Here is a 21,604-nt window from a genome sequence, read left to right as displayed (position 1 = left end):
TCAATAGAAGAATGACTCCTGGTAGATACACATACCAAGAGAGGAAGGACTGCTACAATCACAGGAAATGCCTGATGGGAATACTGCAGCACTGTGTAGCTCTGAGCTCAGTGTCTAGATGCCTTTTGTCTCTGCTGTTACTTAAACTGTTCAGAAGGCCTTGGTTCCATGTCACAAGGCTTCCCAGCTCCCACATCTGCACCTACAGAATCTTACACTCCTGTACCCGTGCTGCTATACAGTTCTGAAGACTGCTCTGCTAGACCGACACCAGGATCTCTTTGACTACAAAGCATGACTGAAACCATGGCTCACAGTAGGAAGAATAGTTGACATGTAGGACAACTCTGACAGCGCGTCGGATTGATCTCTGCTCATTGTACCACTACATAACAAGCTTTCCTAAGGACACAGAAAGACCCCCTTGACCAACAACCAATAAATTACTTAATGAATTTTGTGCCCGGCAGTAGCTTACAGGAACAGGGCAAGGTAGCGCAGAGACTCAAAGAGCACCACTATACACAAAAATTCATAAAACATTTATTATCCAATGTGTGATCTATAAAAACTGCTGGACTCCTGACCAAAATACCAACACCTAAGTGAACAACAATAGAGCCTTCTTACTTAAAAAAACAAAGAAAAAAAACAACAAGAGTAAGTAAAATACAAAACAACCTATGATGTAGACTGGACGCCACCGCCTCTCAGCAAGCCAACACAGAAAGAAAGAATTCGAGTTCAAAAGTCACCATCATTCCTGATATTGAGTATTGGGGCCATGTGTAATCTCTATCAAAGCACTATGTTCCAAATAGAAGAGTACCATCCACCCAATGCAACAATCTACCACAAGGTTTCCAAACACGGAGCCACTGAATACACTCACTAGTATTCAACATAGAAGGGTCGACAATTGACTATATCGTCTACATTTCTGGAGTAAGGGCACGAAGCAGACTCCATCGCCATCGACACACACAGCAGGTACAACAAAACCAGTTATACGTATCTGAGATGAAGGAGCATATCCTTTCATCGAGCCCTGACTGGCACAGAACCAGCACCTGCCATTTCTGCTGTACATGGTATACTGAACGCACAACCACCAAGCACCTACCTCGTCTTCCTCCACCGATCTACAACGGTCGCAAAAGAAAAAGCCCCAGGTCCCCTCTGCGCTTATTAAGCGGACACTAAATCACACATTATATCCAGATCCCAGCGTCCTTCATAACCCTAGTGTAGACATACCATTAACACTTTAAAACCAGACACACACTCACTTATCCTAAAAGATCTAATTACCTCCCAATTCACATCCTCAAGCTTCAGCACAATGACCCAATTTAGGGCCACAGTGCCACATACATCACCACAAAGCACCACCAATAACCACTTTCAATAAACCACCACTAGAGGCAATAACCGCACCAGTTACACGAGCCACCCTATTACCACTTGAACACAATACACATTCTACCTCATAAACACACATCCAATCATCTCCCAACATTACACCATTTAAGTCGTAAAGAGTAACAGCTAGCTTACACAAACATATCCAACAATCCTAAGGCCAGACGTCTGCCATGAAATCAAGGAACTACAACTAATTTATATACCAAGGCCAAACTGATGCCTAAACCTAGCATGACACAACAGAAACACAAGCAAAATTATATCTTATTCAACAATACAATATACTGCCCAGCAAAATACAAACCACAGCCCAACATTCTATTCCCAAACAGTGCGGAGACAAGAAAAAGCGCCTGCATTGTGAAAGAAAAACAGGTTTCAAAAAACCACCACTCCCTAGAAATCGCGCCTCTCCATTAGAATACTTCAAATAAAAGTAAAACATCAGCTACACCCTCAACCATTAATCCCCATCTAGATCACAGTGCTACTACCTAAACCATTTAACACCACATCTATTAGAAAGACATATGCCTCAAAACCAATCGCCAGACTTAGCTAGGCAAGCCCTCCTCTCCTGCATACTGAAACGAGGCAACATAAGTGGCCTCGCCTCGCGACAATTCTGACCCACCCCTACATCAGCCACCCCAACTTGCCCCAAAACGCAAAGAGACCCCAGGCCACACCCTCTAACCTCAGGCACCAGTTGACTTTAATCCAAAGCTCTAAGGAGAACTCAACAACAAAGGCCGAGCTACAACACACAAGAAACCAATTCCCAAGCCAGGTTGACACGTTACGCCCCACGACTGTTACAAGTTGAAAAAATCAATCGGTCTCGTCAAAAAAGACAATAAAACAAGCAAAGACGCACCGAAGCCAGACCAGCAAAGGTAACTACCGCCCTAACGCCACGGTGCGAGCACATCACGCAATTTAAATACCCCACAGCACCTCGGACGCCAGAGCCACAGGACCGCCCTGTAATCTCGGATAGCAGTTCCCACGAGGGCCAGCACTGGCCCGCTACACACAGTAGCAAGCCTCCACGGTGCAACACAGGCGGCCAAAGCTACCGACCGAGAAACCCTGCTCGCCAAAACACACCAAACCGACAAAAACGAAAATAACACCAAAAAAAAAACAACAAAAAAAGAAAAAACAAAGGACAGCTCCCAGCACGGGAAGCAGCAAGCTCAGAAAGCCAAACGAGGCCACAGGCTGGAGACAATGCGCAAACACCCCAACCCATCAACCCCCCAACACCTCCAACCAACAAGAACAACATTATCTCCCCATTGAACCCCCTTTCGCAAAATAGAGGCACAAAGACAACCCTCACAGCCCACCACGTCTGTCGCAGTAACCCGAACCTGAAGGAACGCGTGCGACACCACCTTCGCGCAATTTAACCAAAAAGATTACACTTTAACAGACCCCTTGTGTATCTCGTTGACTCCACAGGAAAAATGGTGCAATGAATAACCACATCAACTCTCCTAAGCGACCCAGCAGCCGTACTCCCTTTTCTGGTGGCACTTAAGAACGAACACCCCAGCAGCCCAACAATTCTACGCACCTAAGAGGCCATTCCCTCCCACTCCTCACCAATCCTTATGTCCTAGGTCTACCTTCATCACACACACCGCCCAAGCCGCCCACGACAGCCATCAAAAAACTCATCTCACCAGACAAGCTTAACACCCTCTTCCTCGCCAACCAAATCACACACTCCCACATATCATCCTCCGCCATAGACCCATCTAAGCCCGAGAGGTAGGTCAACCCCTGATCTAAACCTCACTCTCACCCACCCAAACACTACTACACTAATCCTATATACAAAAACATGTCCCCATAAGAGTCGATTCAAGCTGATTAAAAACCAACAAAGGTCCCCAACCATCACAACCCGAATACAGCCTATCCCTGCATACATTACTCTAACACACTATATGCCACACAACTACTCCGGTAGACTAAACACTCACAGTGAGACACCAGACACATAACCAGCACAATCGTACCAGAGTAAGCTGAACTACGCTCAGAACCTTACACTAGCGCTACGCAGCACACAGCACGATCTTCGAAAACAGAAGCGTCACTCCGCGCACCAAAAACCTCAACCACCAAACTGTGGAAGCATTGTACCACGTATCTCCCAAAACTCATGAGCAGGTCCTGATCCTCCAGAAGCTGAAGGAGAAAGCAATATGGCGGCAAGATTATCCCTCTCTGGGCAAACAAACTGCTCCATAAAAATCGGGTCCTTTCACCCCTACACTCGCTGAGCCAAACAACAATCGCAATCCAATACTTTTTTTCTACACATTAGTGTATCATTTAGTTAAAATGGACATACCACTCTCATCTTAAATTCGTATTCGCAGAGACACATGAGATAACAAGCTCATAAGATTAAGACACCCTTGTCTACAAATTAGTGCGCTCGCACACTTCCACTACAAGCGAACAACTATTTCCACCCTTTTACATTCTTAGAAAACTTCTAATGAGAATAAGAAAAACAAATAGAGAGTTTTCATTTCTTAACTATGTACATAAATATCTTTCCATTGTATTACACCTTTGTGAACTTATAAATAAGTTGAGAATGTAATTCAAGCGAAAATGGCAATTCACTCCACAACAAACTCTACGTTCTCCAACCTCCAGTCATTATTAAGATAGCGACTTTCACAACCCTGTGAGCACACATCAACCCAGAAGATCTACGTACCCTCTGACTATGTTACACGGCCACACCACAAAACCTCACATTAAGCAACCATTAACCCTACTAATACTCACGCATCTGTTCGACTTTACCACTGCTCCCTCTTCTTCTCAGCAGCAAAGTGCTATGTAAAGAAAAATTGCTCAGATTAGGAATAGCCTCTTACACTCAACAGTGGATCTATTCTAACAGCCCACCTCGCCCAACATGGTCCAACAGCAATATGCTTAAATACATCTTTCCTCCCCATCGGCCTGCCAATAGCACCTCTACCTAAAAGAACGTCACCATGCAACTGATAGTGGAATTGTGAATGGTCCGACACACATTCAACCAACATGTATCGGTCCACTGACTTACCCAGTTTCTCTTCAAAATCAACACCTATATAAAAATTGCAGTTGCAGAATCTTTCCTTTTCTCCTGGTATCCTGTCTCAAAGTAATGGTATTAGTTCATTCTATCAGGATGGATCGACTGTGCTTTCCACAGCTCCTTTCTAAGCCTTTGGCTCTCCTACATTAATAAGACACTATCCACACTGCCACATAGTTAGATGTCTATTCGCGATTAACCAAGCATACAACTAAAACCTTCCGTGCTCTCTTCGCACCCACCTAACTGTAACCTTCTTCAAGAACGGCTACACTTACTCGCCTGCTTATAATCATCAGGAACTACCGAAATGACTTTAGAAGCTCAACATTTCACTTCCATATCCCCCATGCTCAGCTGTGAAAAGTCCCTACCACACCCTCGAGCAACACAAATAGTAGATCACTATAACACCACGATTAGAAGATACTCCACTAAACTGGAGCCTCCCTTACCTACAAATCTTCAGACCCTTTTGCAGGACACCCCCCTTGTTCAGTACTACAGTGAATACTCTCTACCTGGCTACAAGCACGCATCTGCACCAGTGCCCTGCGAGGAAACAAATGCAACCCCGCGCCGCAACTCTCACACCCACTCAACCCCCCGCACACACCCACCAACCACCCTTCTTTGGCTAAAATGCACACTAGTCCATGACTCTCTCTCTACCTGGCTATCAACAAAGCAGGACAGAGCATCAGGGATAGTGTCACTTCTCAGTCCTGTCTAAAGACAAAATATACCTACTAACGGTCTTTTTCAGAAGCTTGGGAACCTCTGGCCCATCAAAGCCAACACATGCAGATTATCACCTGTGTATCTCAAAACATTTGACTCCACAGCTATGTAACAATTTTGTAGAAATACAATCCTCAGTACAAAAGGCTACCTTCCAAAAGCAACAAATGAAGCTATGTTTTTAAAGCCAGTCTAAAAATGTGATATACACAAGCTACTACAAGCTAGGTAAATCACCTAGAAAGGAATGAAAATAATTCATAAAATTTCTACTAAATATTGTCTAACATTCTTACGTGCTATGGATACCTTACGTAGTACTACAAAGAATATAAAAATTTATAGCTGTTTAAGATTATTAATAATTTCACTCAAGAAAGAAAAAAAAAATCAACATACAGTAAGAGCCAACTGCTCTGAGGGATGAAATTTTATAGAATTTACTGCAAAATAAAATTTTACAAAAACAGGTTTAAGATAATAAAACCATGTTTTTAATATTTATTAGCTATTATATATACAAAAGTTAAATTGTAAATTTAAAAAACTATGATAGTTCATTAGCTCCTCTATTCAATTAAACTATGAATATATGAATATATTGAATAATATGAACAAAGGTATACATAAAAAAAACTAAAGTAATGAACCACCTTGCTAAATGGCAAGACATACAAGAAAGAATATTAACAATCCATTTTTATAAACAGGCAGTAATTTAGAGTTAAAATAAACAAACAAGAGAAAATGAGCGGTTATGACAAGAAGCAGAAGCAAACTGTAGTGTGGAGACACTGCCCACTAGCCTCATCCTGCCCCTGTCCAGCTTACAAAAACCCTGATCTAGCCCATGACAAATGAGACCCCAGGAATGAATTCCAACAGACTCAAAACAATGACGATTATAAGTTTACTATCCTTCCCATTTTTCTTATCCACATTACAGGACTTACCTCAAAGTATTTCATTGGCTTAAATAAAGACACATAAGCAAAAGGTACACTACTCCCGCTCCCAAAAAGCCTGACCCGCACGTTACCTCTCCCTCCTTTGCCCTTCACTTCACCCTTCGTAACCCCGTTCCAAGATAGAACTACTAACTTAAATGGGTAACCAGCACAACACCGCTCAAAACACACACTCTGGTTAGTACATAGTAAACCTCGATAGCCCGCCAGGCCCAACAATGGCACCCATCACCTCAGGTCAGAAAGAGCACCCCATACAACACAACAAGATATTCTCACAGAGGCACCCATCCTCCCTTTTATATACGACCGACCCACCCAGTTTCCTAACAGGCTCAAACCCCTTAAGGTATTTAGAACTGGACTAAGAACACCTCCGATTAGTCTGGGACCCAGGCAGCCAACCAGCGGAAGTCTAGTAAACCTCCAACCTCCCATACCTACAAGAAGCAATCAATCTTTAATCGTCCTATTGCATAATCCCCTTGACAAGAATGTTGTCGCGACAATCTGAGTGCCCCAAACGTTCACAAAAAAATTATCCACATTCAGTTAAAATGTACCTTTAGGCTAACTTGCTAATTATACTCCCCTATTCCTAAGCATAAAGTATGATTAAAAAGAGGCAATACAGTCTCTATTTAACTTATACCCAATACTCAATACATCAATTTACCATATAGAATAGACACTACGATCGAAAAACTCCACGCTCATTCAATACAACCGTACATAAACACTACTATACGCTACAATCGCTCAAACTAAGCACAACCAATTAATCATCTCACGCACCACACTCTAAAACTCAATCATAGGCGAGTAAGACGGCGCGCTGCGTTACGAGATAGGCTTTTAATGGGTCTAGAGAAGCTCCTTACTGTTCTTATACGCAGAACTCAGGTACAGTCTCCCAAGCATCTAAATGCATGCTATTTACAACCTGCTATAACTCTAGTTCCAAGAGATCCAAACACCCTCTTTCTAAGACCTTTTGGCACCAGGCACACATATGGTGCATATAGATTTTTCAGGCAAAAATAATACACATAAAATAAAATATATCTTTTTAAAAAAGACATGGAGAATGTAACACATGTTCAACAAAATTTTATATTTTTGAGTCCCTAGTAATATATTCTGGACACTGTATTTATAAACCTAAGAAAAGCCTAGTAAAAAGGGACAAAAGAAGAGCAGCCAACAAGAACCACGCTAGCTATTGTATTACAAAGTTGGAATAATTGTAAAGTGAGAGAAGAGTGCCTAAGAAAGAGAAGACGGTGGGGGGTCTACATCTCAGAGCCCTAGCCTTTGAGGAGATCACCAAGATGTCAGGAAAGGTGCTGAGTTAAATGAGGATTCCACTCATGGGTGTAGCTTTGTTTGCCACAAGCTAAAGGGTGACACTGAGTCTATAAATGTGAGCCTAAGCCGAACTCCAACGTGAGTGGAGATGTTCTCATGAGTAATGCGCTGTGTCCTCTCTTTGCCTACCAAACTATCACCTTTTCTCCACTGGAAGAATGACTGTGTTTAACAGACATGCAGGAGTCCATCTGAAGCGGCCTCCAAAAAAAAAGAGGCTTCCACTCTATATAAATACCAAAGGAATGAATCTAGGGATAAAAAACTCAGGACTGGAATGAGTGGGGATCTTACATACTGGGGGAAAAAAAAGAAAAGAAAAGAAAAAAAAGTCTCTTTCAAAAGTGAGGATCTTTTTAAACCCCATTTTCTTTAGGTGAGACTTAGCCCCCCCAAAAAAAAGTTTCTGTAAGAAATGGAGGAACAGGGAGCCCAAGTCCTTCCCTAGGAGACTGTCTTATCATTAAAATACACATTATGTTCTTAGCCTTTGTCCTGTTGATTCTCTATGACTTGTTAATATGGGCACGGCACAATGAGAGAAGAAAAACCGCACGCACGCACGCACACATGTGCTCATGACCTAAGTGCCCAATAACAAGGCTATCCATCAAAACTAAGGGAAACAGTGACAGCTAGCAGATGAGAGGAATGAACAGGTTGGGCAGTCTTGCACAGAGACTGGATGAAGACATACTAGGTGAAAGAAATTTCTAAATGTTTGGGAGGAAAATACAAAATGAACTTTGATCAAAACAGTGTTAATACCCAGGTATAAACTGAAGAGACAGAGAGAGTTACTATAAAATATAAACTACAGACCCAAACACACAGTCAGTGGGAACATCCTTTATTTGCCTGACCGAAGTATTAAACATTAATCTTCTAACACATGGTTTATAATAAATAATTACAGTTACACAACGTAGACTGTAATACGTAGCACTACTTAAGTATTAAACTTTTAACTTTATTACTCGTATAAGGTAAAGGACAGTTTATCTAGTCTGACTATATTACATGTCTCCCAACCACCAAAATATTAAAATTTATATCAAGTATAAAACTTTTAACCACATATAGTTGCTATTATGAAAAATTTTAAAAAGGAACCAGAGAAACACAGCTTCTGATTATTGTGCTCATTTAGGTAATGCTTACCTGAGCCTACATGGCCAGCATATTTGACAAGACATTTGCCAGTCTCTATGCTCCACAACAAAGCCGTGTGATCTACAAGATGAAGAAGTCATAATTTAGACATCACTATTTCTTTATAAAATAAAATAATATTCTAAAAATGGTAAGTCACACATAACCTTAACAGGTACTTTTAATTTAGTTGTTTATTTTATGTGTATGCATTTTTGCCTCCATGGATATCAATGTATGCAGTACCCCATAGAAGGACAGAAGAGGGTACTTGGATCCATTGGGACTATAGTTAAAATACAGTAGTGAGCCACATGTGGATGCTAAAAATCAAAATTCAAACTTGGGTCCTCTGGAAGAACAGCCAGTGCTCTTAACCCCTGAGTCATCTCTCCAGTCCTCCAAACAGTTCTTGCAAACTTTGATTCTATTCTGTACAGTTCATTTACCCTAAGAAAAGGCTGTGACTTGTCTGAAGCCACAGAACTAGACAAGGACAACTGGACTTGATATCCTAGTGGACCATTTCACCGAGGCCATCATGTGTGAAACTGGCATACAGAAATCATTTTATCATAGATATATTATTTTATCCTAATATTAGAGCTTTACAGAACATCTTTTAATCTCAAATTCCAAATTACCTCCAAATCCACTTAAATTATATGAAATGATGGCTGTTCCTTTGGACCTTTTTCTCTCACAAGCATTAAGGGGGGAAAGGGAAAATTAAAAAAATTTCTAAGAAGAAATAGTAGCTAATTATCCAAAGGAAATTTCAGAAATATCAGAAGCCACCCCTCTTCTTTTTAACTAATACCTTTCAAAGCATCCAAGATGTTTAAGAATGAGCACAACTACAAACAGGAAAGAAACTCTCAACACTCTAACTAGGGTTTTTGGGTCTCTTTTACTTTAAAATCAGAATCCAGGCCAGGTGGTGGTGGTGCACTCCTTTAATCCCCAGAGCCTTGGGGCAGCAGAGGCAGGCAGATCTTCTGCTGAGTCAGGCCAGCCAATGGTCCTCACACGACGCTTTCAAGTTCCAGGAAAACCCCCTTTTCAACTATTACAAAAACAAAGAACAGATCTCTTTAAGAAGACGTATCTTGCTTTCTAAAGAAAAGTACATTTTCACATCCCATCACTGCATTTCATATAACTGAAGATTCAGCGTAGTATGTTTTAGACTAATTCTGAGATATCTTCATAAATTACGTGATAGGGATGGGAACTACCTCGTGACCACGAAGTAGCAGACCCACCCAAGCTCATCCCCCCTCTGCCCCAGAAGCCAGCCTCCCCTGTCACGAACGATCAACATCTTAAGAGTACATACGCCATTTTTCATTGCCTATAGCCCACAACCCTTCCACATTTACTGCTGGGGAATCAAGCAAAGAATTTAGACAACCTACCCAAGTCAGAAGCACACCTGGCCTGACCAGGAACAAAGCCAATAAAACCACCTAGCGTTTAAAGAACTCTCCACCTATGCTGCTTCTACCATTCAAATACCAGACATGCTCACATAACTTAGTTGAAGCCAGGGATCTACTGCCTCAAAAACAGGAGTCCAGCTTTGGGCTGTGACATCTACCCATGGGACTACTACAAAGGACTACACGTCTCAGGAGAATTGTCCATGGGGTGCTCCATGCCAAGGCAAGCCTTTCCTGTTCTCCTTCCTTCTTTTCCTCCATTTCATTTTTGTTTGAGAGACAATACGACAGGAATTTATATCACAGCCCATGCTGGCCTGGAACGTGAGGTCCTCCCACTCCAGCTCAAGTGCTGGGCCTTTGGCATAACCCACCACACCTGGATCCAAAAGCTTTGGTTTCATAACTCTTCACCACACTTCATGAGTTTCAGTCAAAGCCACATCTTAACAAGCCAGCTGCAACAGTGTCTGGCTCAACCGGCAGACGCATCACCAAGAACCACAGGCTGGGTCTTTGCAACACTGACATCCAGATACCATCCCTGTGGCCAATATTACTCCTTCACAAGCTGGCAGATGGCCCTTGATGTGGTAGTCTTAAAGCTGGAGGACAATCTAAAGAGAGAAAAGAAGCACTTTTAAACATTTACTGAATTAAATTCTCTAAGTTAAAAAAGGCAAAACAGCACAAAGATGTCTTGAAAATGTGTAAGTAATTTAACAGGGTATTGTAAACACTAACGGAATATAATACAAGCATGATAGAACTGAGATGCCTCACAAGAAGGCTGCCCTCACTCAGCTCATGCTCAGAAGCTTCAGAAAATTCTCCCCACTCCACTAGTGCACAGGAGTCAGTCAGGTAATGTCTCACTGCAAAAAAAAGGCACACCCAGGGCCTCTCAAGTCACTCTTCCCCAAATCTCCATCACCAAACAAGTTCTCAATCTTTAAAACACATATACACACACCAAGAAAGAGACAGGGAGAGAAAGACAGACAGAGAGAAAGAGAGAGACAGACAGACAGACAGAGAAACAGATAAGAAAAGGTTGAGGAAAAAAATACCCCAAAAACTACTAACACTAAAGTGTGTGTTCCAGAACTCATTTTTCCCTGAATTTGATCATTTTACACAACCACATATCAGAACAAAAAAAGCCCATGCTTTAAGAGGAATCAAATGACCACACTTGTAGCAGATGAAGAGGTTTGTTAAGACTGTTTATTGAGCACTTGCTTGAAGCCACGTGCCATGCTAGATGGAGACAGAGCTGAGAGATACAAACGTCCTTTTAGAAGCTCATATTCTAATGGTAAACAGACTCATGAGATGATACAGACAATGAGGAACACACAGTAAGGTACTTGGTCCATATAATGACACATGTAACAATTCTCATTTCCCTCATAATGAAGACTATAAAGTGAGGAAAAAACTAAATGCAAATATTTCTTTAACTTTGATCATGAAGCTGCTCTTAGATAAATGAAAACATTTCAACTTTTAAGTAAATCAGAAAAAAATATAAATAAATAATGGATCTATAAATCTATGTAAAAACATGAAAACAAAATTAATGGATTCAAACAGCTTGCCTTCAACAATGATTCCGCAAAGCCTAGGACATGTATACAAATTTACTCTTTATATAAACATATGTAGACACAATCTGTTACATTAATTATTTATGTGCTTTCAGCTTCTCCCCAACACAGTAAAGACAAAAACAAAATGATTAGTTAAGAGACTGAAATTTCACAAATGATACAAGCCAATTCTTTTTAAATTGGTTTAAATTTACAGAAAATAGAAAATAACTTGTTCAAATCTCAAACCCATTATTGTCATTCTAATTGCTAGTCTCCCTCTTAAAATCAACAAGAGTAATCCCTCTCCATATGTGCTTGTGCTTACAGAAAACACCACTGAGATGCCAAATAGTACTACATTTTAGAGAGAGAGAAGTTATAGGCCACATAAAACTTACCACCATCCTAAGTTGTGGTAAATTTCATTTTCCAAATCTCTTAACATTTCTAGTATAAGAAACTGAGTCACATTTCTTACCTACCCCATTCAAGGATAGAGTGGAAGAGGCATACCATGAGAATACAACCATATACTTCAGAAACAGAATAATATACTTAACATTGAATACCATGGCATACAATCTCACATGCCACTTCCATAATGTTCATTATGCTTAAAAAACAAAATAAAACACTGACTTAAGCTAGTCATAGTGGTGCATGCCTTTAATCCAACATTCAGGAGACAGAGGCAGGAGAGAAGCAGGAAAATCTCTGTTAAGTTCTAGGCCAGCCTCATCCACATAGTGAGAGTTCCAGGACAGGCAAGACAACAGAGAGACCCTGTCTCAATTTAAAAAAAAGCACTGACTTGGTCAAGATTATAAGAGATCCAACAAACAACTGAATTACTTTAGAAGGAACATTCGGGCAGAACAACAGCAGAATAAAGCAATGGCATCATGTTTTCTCGACATTCTAAATCAGTTTAACTACAACACAAACAACCTAAAGCACTTTAAAAAGCAAATCAGAAAGGCCCTTTTCCACTATAAAAATAATTTCTAAAGAAATATGCACACATCTCCACCAGTTTCTTTAAAGTAGTTTTCAGGGTAGACTGCCTTCCCCCACAACCCGCCATAAGCATTAGCAATCAGTCATGAGCAGCCCAGGGGAGGAAAACCTCTCGGGTTTTCTTCATACACTTCTGTGCTCCCACTGTCTCACCAAACTGCTACTTGCCTTTCATGGCTCTGAGTCACAAGGAGGGCAAGTAATGAATCTAGACTGTAGCATGTTCTTGTTGCATTCGTGCTTAGCTTTAATACCAAGAATCCATGCTGTGGTACAAATCAGAATATATCGTTACCAATTAGCTCTTCAAGTTTCAGGTGTCTTGTGTTTCATTACTTTTTAAGATGAGTACATACAGTGTACACAAATGCTGAGAAGTCCATTAGGAATATGCTTCTGACATTATTCTAATCCTAAAATGACTGCTGTTAAATAGTTCTAATATATTTTGAAAGCAAAATACTATTGTGCATGCCCTTACCTTTGTCCAAACCTTTTTTTTAATTGCTCATGGTAAAAGACTGCTATATATAAGCATATCTTCCTCTACTTCAGAAATAACCAGAAAGTTTTGAATCCTAAGACCACACATTATATACACAAATTGTAAGCATCAGAACAATCTATTTAATTCAAGATAATGTAACAAGAAATGAAGAACATAATTTTAGACTTCATTTTGAACACTGAAATTAATCACAAATTTCAAAACTAGGGTGAACTAGACATTACAACAAACAAAAATCCAATGAAACAGCAATTTCATTCCAGATGCTATCAAAGTACACAATAGAAAATGTCAACAATACCCATGGTTCTCTTCTAAATAATGATTACCAAGAATTTTAAATAAGAGAAGGTAGAAAGGCTAGACTTCCCCTTTTAACTACAGTTAAGCTCATTGTTCCTGCCAAATAAATGACTGTCAGCCAAGACAATGATTGTAAAAATAAAAAGAGGTAATATTTATGTAATCATAGTACAAATTTCATTTTCCCCTCGCATTCAACCCAATGAGTGTACATTCATCAAAATTAGGTAATTAATTTATCTTTTATATATTCAAAAATACTCCAAATTAGAGATATATACTATTACCTCAAAATACTGACAATTATATAGTAACTTTCCAAACAATTAAATCCTTGCCACTTCAAGTCTGTACTAGGCACTTAAAAGGAAAACCCTTGACTGTCCCTCCATGTCTCAGAAGCACACCCTCACTTTCTTCTTGTACTTAAAATATTGAAAAATAATAATGAAAATGTAACTTTAGCCCACACAGAATTTCACTCCATATAGTTAGCTATTATCTATCTCTGAATCCATATACTTTTTAACAAGCCAATTAACAATACAAAATACATTGTTTTTCTAAAGACAAAAATTACTAATGCATAATACATTGATCTCACTGAAGTTAGTATCTAAGTTAGTATCTAAGCATCTACATTCTGTAGCCATTTAGCAATGGTTGTTTCTAGAAACCAGACATTTTTCTATTACACATTTCTAACTGGAAAATATGCAAGTTAAAGTACACATCTGCACACCGTAAGCACCACATGACTGGTTCGAGAGCCAGTGCCTTGCATACCTTGCTGGTTGAAGCCTTGTAGGTGGTCTTTAGCTTCTGAGAAAGCTGACTGGTGCTGTGACTCGCTGTGGAGACAGAGAATTGACAATCAGCTCAAGAACCACAGCATTGCAAAGTACAGCTATGCTGTAGAAAGGGAAACTTAGATCTGTGCACCCACCAAGTCATAAGGACCACAGCAGAGCTGGAAGAGGGACCCAAGCTCTTTCCCATCTGACCTGTATCTGAATTATGTATTCCAAGTTCGGCTGATAGTAAAGAGCAAATGAGTCGGTGTCCTTCATTAAATCTCAGTTCCCTTGAGTAGTAATCTATGTACAATACTTTACAAGCATTTGTTTTACCTTTTGTTTTGAGCTGGCCCTTACTCAATTCCGCCCCATCAATCGTTTGTCCTTCACCAGCTAAGCGTTCATTAAGAGTATCAATTTCTCTGCGCACTGGAAATAAAAACATTTTTTAATGTAAAATTTGGTCTTAAGTTCAAACGTACTCATCACTTCTAAAACTTACATAAGAATGTTGTGAGTTAGGACTGTCAAAAAATGTTATGAAAACAATCCTAAAAAGCAAGATGATAATAGTTTCCAAACACGCAAACCAGGTATCATTCCGAGAACGAAGTCAGTGCTGGGGATGAAGCTCAGTTATGGAGTGCTCACCCAGCACGCACAAGGAGGACCTGGGTTTCATCCTTGATATATATACTGGGTGTGAATGCCTACAATCTCAGCACTTAGAAGGTGGAGAAAAGAGAATCAGAAGTTCAGAGTTATTCTCAGCTACATTTCAAGTTCAGGCCAGTCTGGACTATATGAGATCCAATCTTTAAAAATAAATAAATGAAAGCTCACTCCTGTGACCCTGTGAAGATGTTACTACTGGGGTCTCAAGCAGACACCTGCATATTCAAATTCTTATTCAGCACAGCTTCCTTTTTGCTGGTTTCATGCAATTAAAAACAATCTGACACTGTCTGAAATTCAGTGAAATAATTATAGTTTACTTGTGGATACTGAACTGAGAAAAAATATAGTAAATATAACTATGGTATATGACACTAGAAAATTCTCCACATGAGGATTATGTATAACAAAGATTTTAAAATTCCAAAATGAAAAATTAATAGGAAATGCAAGACTAGGAGTGTCAGGAAGAGAAACATAAAAATGGACCATTACAAAGAACACAGTAACTAAAGATACAGAAAACTATGATTCTCCTGGCTATCAAAAAGGACCTTAGGAGAGGCCTCAGGCATCTACACTGTGAAACAGAGAAGACAGAGACTTGCCCAGGGAAGTAACTGTTTTAAAAGCACCAAGTACTAAGCTGGGACCTGACTTGCACACAGGTCCACCCAGCTCTAGGGCCTACATGCTTCTCAGGATACCATGAAGCTTCCTGGGACTGTAGGATACTTGTCTGACCAAAGTTTAAAACAAGTCAAGGTCATGAATAGGCTGAGGCCAAAGGCTCTATACAGCACCCAGGCAAAGAAACTGGGACTTTATCTTATGGGTACCAAGGAGCCACCAAAACTTCTAAGTGCTAGACAACATAAAGTTAAAGTACCTTCCAATTTAGTAATTTTTAAAGTTTATTTTTAACTGGAGGAGGAGGTGCTTTGTGATGTGGATATCTTAAATCACAATAAAAACACCCAAAATATTTCAGTTGCTAAAACTCTGATACTTTAAAAAAAAAATCCTTAAAATCAGCACATAGTACTGATACATAGTACCTAACATTTTATTTATTTTGGGTTTTGTTTTTTTTTTTTTTTTTTTTTTTCCTGAGACAGGACTTTTCTGTGTAGTCTTGGCTGTCCTGGAACTCACTCTGTAGACCAGTTCTTATTTACATACATACATACATACATACATACACACACACACACACACACACACACACACACACACACACACACATCAACATGTTTTTGGAAATTTTCAAGAGATGATAAAGTTTATATAATTTATGGTATACTTGGTATATGAAAAATGAAATGCATTTTTTTGTATAAAATTGCAATTTTGATTGGTCATTCTGGTAACCCCTCAAAGATTCTCAGGGTTTAGCACTATAACCTGTTAACAATGTTAGCCTACAAGTTCAGGGGTGCAAGTAGGGAGGTCATCCTGGAATAACCAGGGGCTCAATCAAGTCACACCTTCTTAGAACTGAAACAGACAGAAAGGCTCAGAGAGAGGACCTAAGAAAAACCATCACATCACTAAAGGAGATGGGCACATAAGCCAAGGACAGTGATAAAGGGGCCTGTCCTAAAAGTACAAAGAACTGCATCCTGTCACCAATACAAACAGGCAGCAAATGTTTGTCCCTACAGGCTCCAGAAAGGAAGACAACTCTGCCAGGATTGACTTCATCCTGCAAGAATCATGCTAGACCCACAGAACTGTAGAGAATCTTTTCTACGTGTATGGTTATTTTGCCTGCATGATTGTAGTGCCCTTGGAGGTCAGAAGAGGGCATCAGAGCTCCTGAAACTGGAATTACAAACAGCTGTGAGCAGTCATGCAGGTGCTGAGAATCAAACCCAGGACTTCTGGAAGAGCAGCCAGTGCCTTTAACTGCTGAACCATCTTTCCAGTCCCAATAATATGTTTAAGTCAGCATGTTTAACAACAGAATAGAAAATAAAAGAATGATGAATCTCAACCCACAAATATTATTCTCAAAGAGTTCTATGGAGAGGTAATCATTTTTAAATACACTGATAGGAGATACTCACATTCTAAGTTTTCAATGTAAAAGATTTCAAATTCTTTCTATCTGACCAAACAGTTCCAGCAATGTACTGCGAACTGAAGAAGGCAGTTTGGAATCCTGTACAAAACAAATATTTTTGTTTAAAATAAGTGAATGAATCACTTTAATACCAAGCAACAATATTTTTTTCAAAGTAAATTATCATTTATCTTAAACTCTTACTTTATAACATCATATATTTTATTTATTGCTTATACATATATGAAGGTTTAAAGAATTTAAAATTTAGCTAGGGCAGTAGCTCAGTGAGAGCATGTACTTAAGCATGCACTTTGGGTTCAATCCCCAATACTCAATTTTTTTTTTTTTAAGATTCAAGTTTCTACAAAGGAAACAATAATCAAAATGTATTCCTAGATTCTTAAATACAAGATTTAAGAGCAAACATTTTACAAAATAAACATAACTTTCCTTTTACACGTGTGAATACAATTCTCCTGAAGCAGCCATATAGGTGCTAAAGATATTAAAGACTGACTGACAAACCAGAACATCTTGATTGTGGATCTCTAATGTTTTAGACTAAGAACCCAAACCATCTGGAACAGCCATTTATTATCAACCTCTGTAGCCGACCTAACATCAGCTAGGTAAACCTTTTAGAATGCACTGGGCACACCGCAAGCATCCAGCAACCTTAAAGCTAAGAATGTCAGAACACCTGAAACCCACAGCAAAGACTCCCCTTCTCTGCTGTAGCCTGCCTGCCAGATGTCCCAACAATATATTTGACCAATGCACCGATACATGTCATTCTTCTGTTATGTGACTCAAAAGATCTTGTACCCTCTTCACACACTAGAGCAAGTTATTCAGGTGAACATAATCTGTGTTCTTAGGCCTTGGTCACAAATATTTGACTCAGAGTAAACTTTTTCCTTTGGAGGAAAAGCTTAGTTTTGCATTGACACAGAGGGAACATGAGCTTACTTTATTCAAAAATTTCCAAATTCATAGAGAAGCAAAGCCATTTCCAAAAGTGAGCTATGTTACAAATAGCCTACCACACGCTATTTAAAAACAACAAAAAAACACTTTTTCAATGGGCAATGGGCTATACACTGAGATCTGCCTCATCACCTAATTAGATCCACTGTGCTTCAAACCAAAACTAACTAGTGACTTCCTAAAACTCTATAACTAAGACTATTATGAAGAGAAAAGAAAATCTTGCCTACAAGAAAAAACTGTCTAGTAGTAGAGTCACATCCTTCATACCTTTGCAATTTCCCCTCTCACTTCCAGTTTCTATCTAAAAGGCAGAGTGAGAAAGCAGGAAGCACACATCTACAACATAATTTCAAGTTAACACATTTGAACACTTCCAAGTCATTAAATAAGTTCACAAAATAATTTACTTTTCCTGAACATTATTAATAAATAGACTATTTGATATTTTCTATTCTAATCTTCACAAGGATTCTATCTACAAATTAGCTTGTGTGCCCCACCTTTCCCAGCACAAAAAGTATTTTTTCAAAAATAATATTCTCAAATACTTCTATATTAGTTTCCCAATATTCAAATAACAATCGATATAATCTTCAAGTGACTTTCAAGTTTATATTCAACACCAATTGTTGAATTGAGACCTGGTAAGCTGCAAAATTTTAAATATTCATACCACAATATTTATTAAATTACAACTCAGGTTAACTTCTTAGGACTATATAATTTCAAAAAACAGTGAACATTTCCACAATTTGAGTTTTTCAATAATCACATGTTCTCCCATAAATTTTGTAACTATTTAAATATATACATGCTAGCTTAAAAAACTGAATCTGAATGGCAGAACTGGTAATCTTAACGTCTCTCCAAAGAACTTTACACTTACAAATTAAGATATAGAACATTAACCTAATATAGTATCATGGCAATTAACCTTCACTTTTTTTGATATTATTCATAATAACCAAAGAACATGCAAAAACACTGTATCTAAAGTGATCACTCCTGTAAATCCAGACTACCGACAGTCAGAGCACATCTCTGTTTCCCACAGGAGTCACCACTATACCTACCATTGCAGCTGCAGTAATCAACTTACACTTTCTTCCCTCCTGTAAAAGGGAAGGTCAGCGTGGCCACTCACATCTCATGCTGGTTAGTTCCACTCCAAATAACTTCAGTTATCAAACTGTCTAGCTAACAAGGGAAACTCAGAGAGCCAGGAGGAGTAGTACACAGGTAGGTTGCTCAGGTGAAAGAACTGCGAATTTACCTTTTGAAATGCCTACTGTGAGATACAACCACACATTATCACTAATCACAATGGAAGAACACACTAAGAAACAAATTCCACCTCATGTGGGAAGTAGCTCTAGAATATGCAAAAAGTAGAATTTTTCACTGCTAGAATGTGAGTAAATCCAAAAAACTTTTAAGAACCACTTTAGATTGTTTACCTATACTGTCCAATTAGTAGCCACCAGCTACATATGACTATTTAAATGTCAATGTAATTATGTTCTTGTTTAAGCTACATTTTAAATACTAAAGACATTACTAATCATGTTTAATGCCTACATGTTACAATAACTTTGGGGCACCTTATCAAGGTGATAACACTTCCATCAAGGAAATCTACCACACAGTTTAGTTTTACTCTCTCAATGGAAGAATTATGTCTCAAACCTGAATACCCCTGAATGTGTGCCTATAGTAAGAGTCAAATCTTTATTGAAGGGACCATTAAAATGCAGTTAATGGTGATCTTAATTAATTATAACCAGTGGCCTACAACAATAGTTAAGAGAAACATGCAAAGAGGAAGATAATGTTGGATGCATAAAGGTAGCAATCACCTACAGCTACAAGTAAGGCCTTAGGAGGTGTATTTTAAAAACTTCAGGAAGGTGACACACCATGTAACAGGGCCTATGTGAGGTTTCTTGAGGGAAGGGATAAGAAGGGAGCAGAGAAGCGGGTAGAGACTGGTCCCTGGATGAGAGCAAAGGAAGAAAATGAGATGAGAGGTGTACAAGGCCCGCCTTTTATAAGGAAATGTATCGAATGCACACAGGGAGTTTCTTAGTGGCTGCAGCTGAGGTATATCCTGCCAGAACCCTAAGAGCAGGCCAATACAGATGCCTAAATGCTAAGAGGAAACCCTTCCATACCTTAATCTTGGATTTCATCCTCCAGAATTATGGAAAAATTAATTTATGTTTTTCTTTTTTTAAAGATTTATTTATTTATTATGTATACAGAAGAGGGCGCCAGATCTCATTACAGATGGTTGTGAGCCACCATGTGGTTGCTGGGAATTGAACTCAGACCTCTGAAGAGCAGGGTGCTCTTAACCTCTGAGCCATCTCCAGCCATAATTTATGTTGTTTAAGCGACATAGTTTATGGTACTTTGTTACAATCACCTAGCAAAGTAAATACTGTCAAAGCTCTTTTTATGATTTTTATATCCCTCACTAGACTAAAATGTAACTTTTTATAGAAAGTAGACAAGGGCAGACAGAGTTGACCCTCTATCGTCACAAGATTTACACCTGTAGAGTCAACCAACTGTAGAGCAGAAGCATTTAGGCAAAAGCTAGCTAAGATGCAGCATGCCTTGTAATCCCAGTACATGAGGAGCTGTGACAGAAGGATTCCAAATCCAAGGTCAGACTGGCCTATATACAGCAAGACCCTCTCAAAACAATAAAGGAAAAATATGCATTGCAGCCAAAAAAAAAAAAAAAAAGCCTGTAAAAAACAACTTGTACTAACCAGGGTGACCCTTTCAGCATCATTTCTTAAATACAGTGAAATAATTGTTTTCCCAATCAACTGGATATCTACTCTGTGGCAAGCCATAACCCTGTGGGTTTCTAGGTGAACACCTACTGCCCCTATAGAATTTATATACTAGAAGTCCCTTGCAAGAAGTTGCTTACACAGTTCTAATAAGGTCCAGCATTCATGAAGGCCAATTTCTCAGATACAAGCCTTTTTATCCTACAGCACTATGGCTGATACAGTCTAATTGTGGAAAAAAAAAAAAAAAAAAAAAGTTACAAAAGTTGTTTTGACTAAATCTCCATTGTTCGATTTACCAAACAAAGACTCAGGAGCCAGATGGTAGGGTAAAAGTCTGCTAGCACAGAAAGGCAAAGAAAGCACCCAGCTGACCTTCCTCCTCCACCAATGTCCCAGAAAGTTCTCTTCTTTCTCTTATGCTTCCTCAAACAAAACTCTCAAACTCAATGTCCCTCCCTTCTCCTTCCTAAGCATTTCCCTATCTGTCCTCCTGACTTCCTCTTACCCGCCATGGTTTTTCTTAATAATCCTATGTTCACTTCCTGTCAACTATTTGCGTACTCTGCCTCTTGACCTATGGTTGACTTTATTTGAACCTGTTTACAATATTCAAGCAGAAAGCTCTTGGAT

General features: G+C 39.2%; 1 protein-coding gene, 1 long non-coding RNA gene and 1 pseudogene across 2 annotated transcripts; all 3 read right to left on the bottom strand.

Annotated features, from left to right (window-relative positions):
• The window catches only part of LOC119087264, a 31,586-nt pseudogene extending 27,209 nt beyond the window's left edge, over positions 1-4,377 (bottom strand).
• Positions 4,378-5,679: 1,302 nt separating this feature from the next.
• On the bottom strand, positions 5,680-10,704 carry LOC114707952. Its single transcript, XR_003736725.1, has 3 exons — positions 10,695-10,704; positions 8,782-8,853; positions 5,680-5,727 (listed from the first exon to the last, which is right to left on the bottom strand). It is a non-coding gene; the product is annotated as an uncharacterized LOC114707952 (long non-coding RNA).
• Positions 10,705-14,214: 3,510 nt separating this feature from the next.
• On the bottom strand, positions 14,215-20,356 carry LOC114707946 (WD repeat-containing protein 37-like). Its single transcript, XM_037201985.1, has 4 exons — positions 20,339-20,356; positions 17,179-17,215; positions 14,768-14,863; positions 14,215-14,488 (listed from the first exon to the last, which is right to left on the bottom strand). The coding sequence occupies exons 1-4, from the start codon at positions 20,354-20,356 to the stop codon at positions 14,307-14,309; spliced, it is 333 nt and encodes a 110-aa protein (XP_037057880.1). The 3' UTR covers positions 14,215-14,306.
• Between the last annotated feature and the right edge of the window lie 1,248 nt (positions 20,357-21,604).

The sequence above is a fragment of the Peromyscus leucopus genome, unplaced genomic scaffold, assembly GCF_004664715.2.
Source record: "Peromyscus leucopus breed LL Stock unplaced genomic scaffold, UCI_PerLeu_2.1 scaffold_70, whole genome shotgun sequence".
Classification (NCBI taxonomy): domain Eukaryota; kingdom Metazoa; phylum Chordata; class Mammalia; order Rodentia; family Cricetidae; genus Peromyscus; species Peromyscus leucopus.
Note: the sequence above shows the minus strand (reverse complement) of the source record. Positions and strands in the feature narration are given on the sequence as shown.

What these genes read in the sequence shown, in the direction of transcription:
- LOC114707946 (XM_037201985.1), bottom strand. An exon ending in TTACATTGAAAACTTAGAAT is followed by an intron (nt 14,864 to 17,178) that starts GTGAGTATCTCC and finishes TTTTATTTCCAG; the next exon opens with TGCGCAGAGAAATTGATACT. An exon ending in GGGCCAGCTCAAAACAAAAG is followed by an intron (nt 14,489 to 14,767) that starts GTAAAACAAATG and finishes CTGTCTCCACAG; the next exon opens with CGAGTCACAGCACCAGTCAG.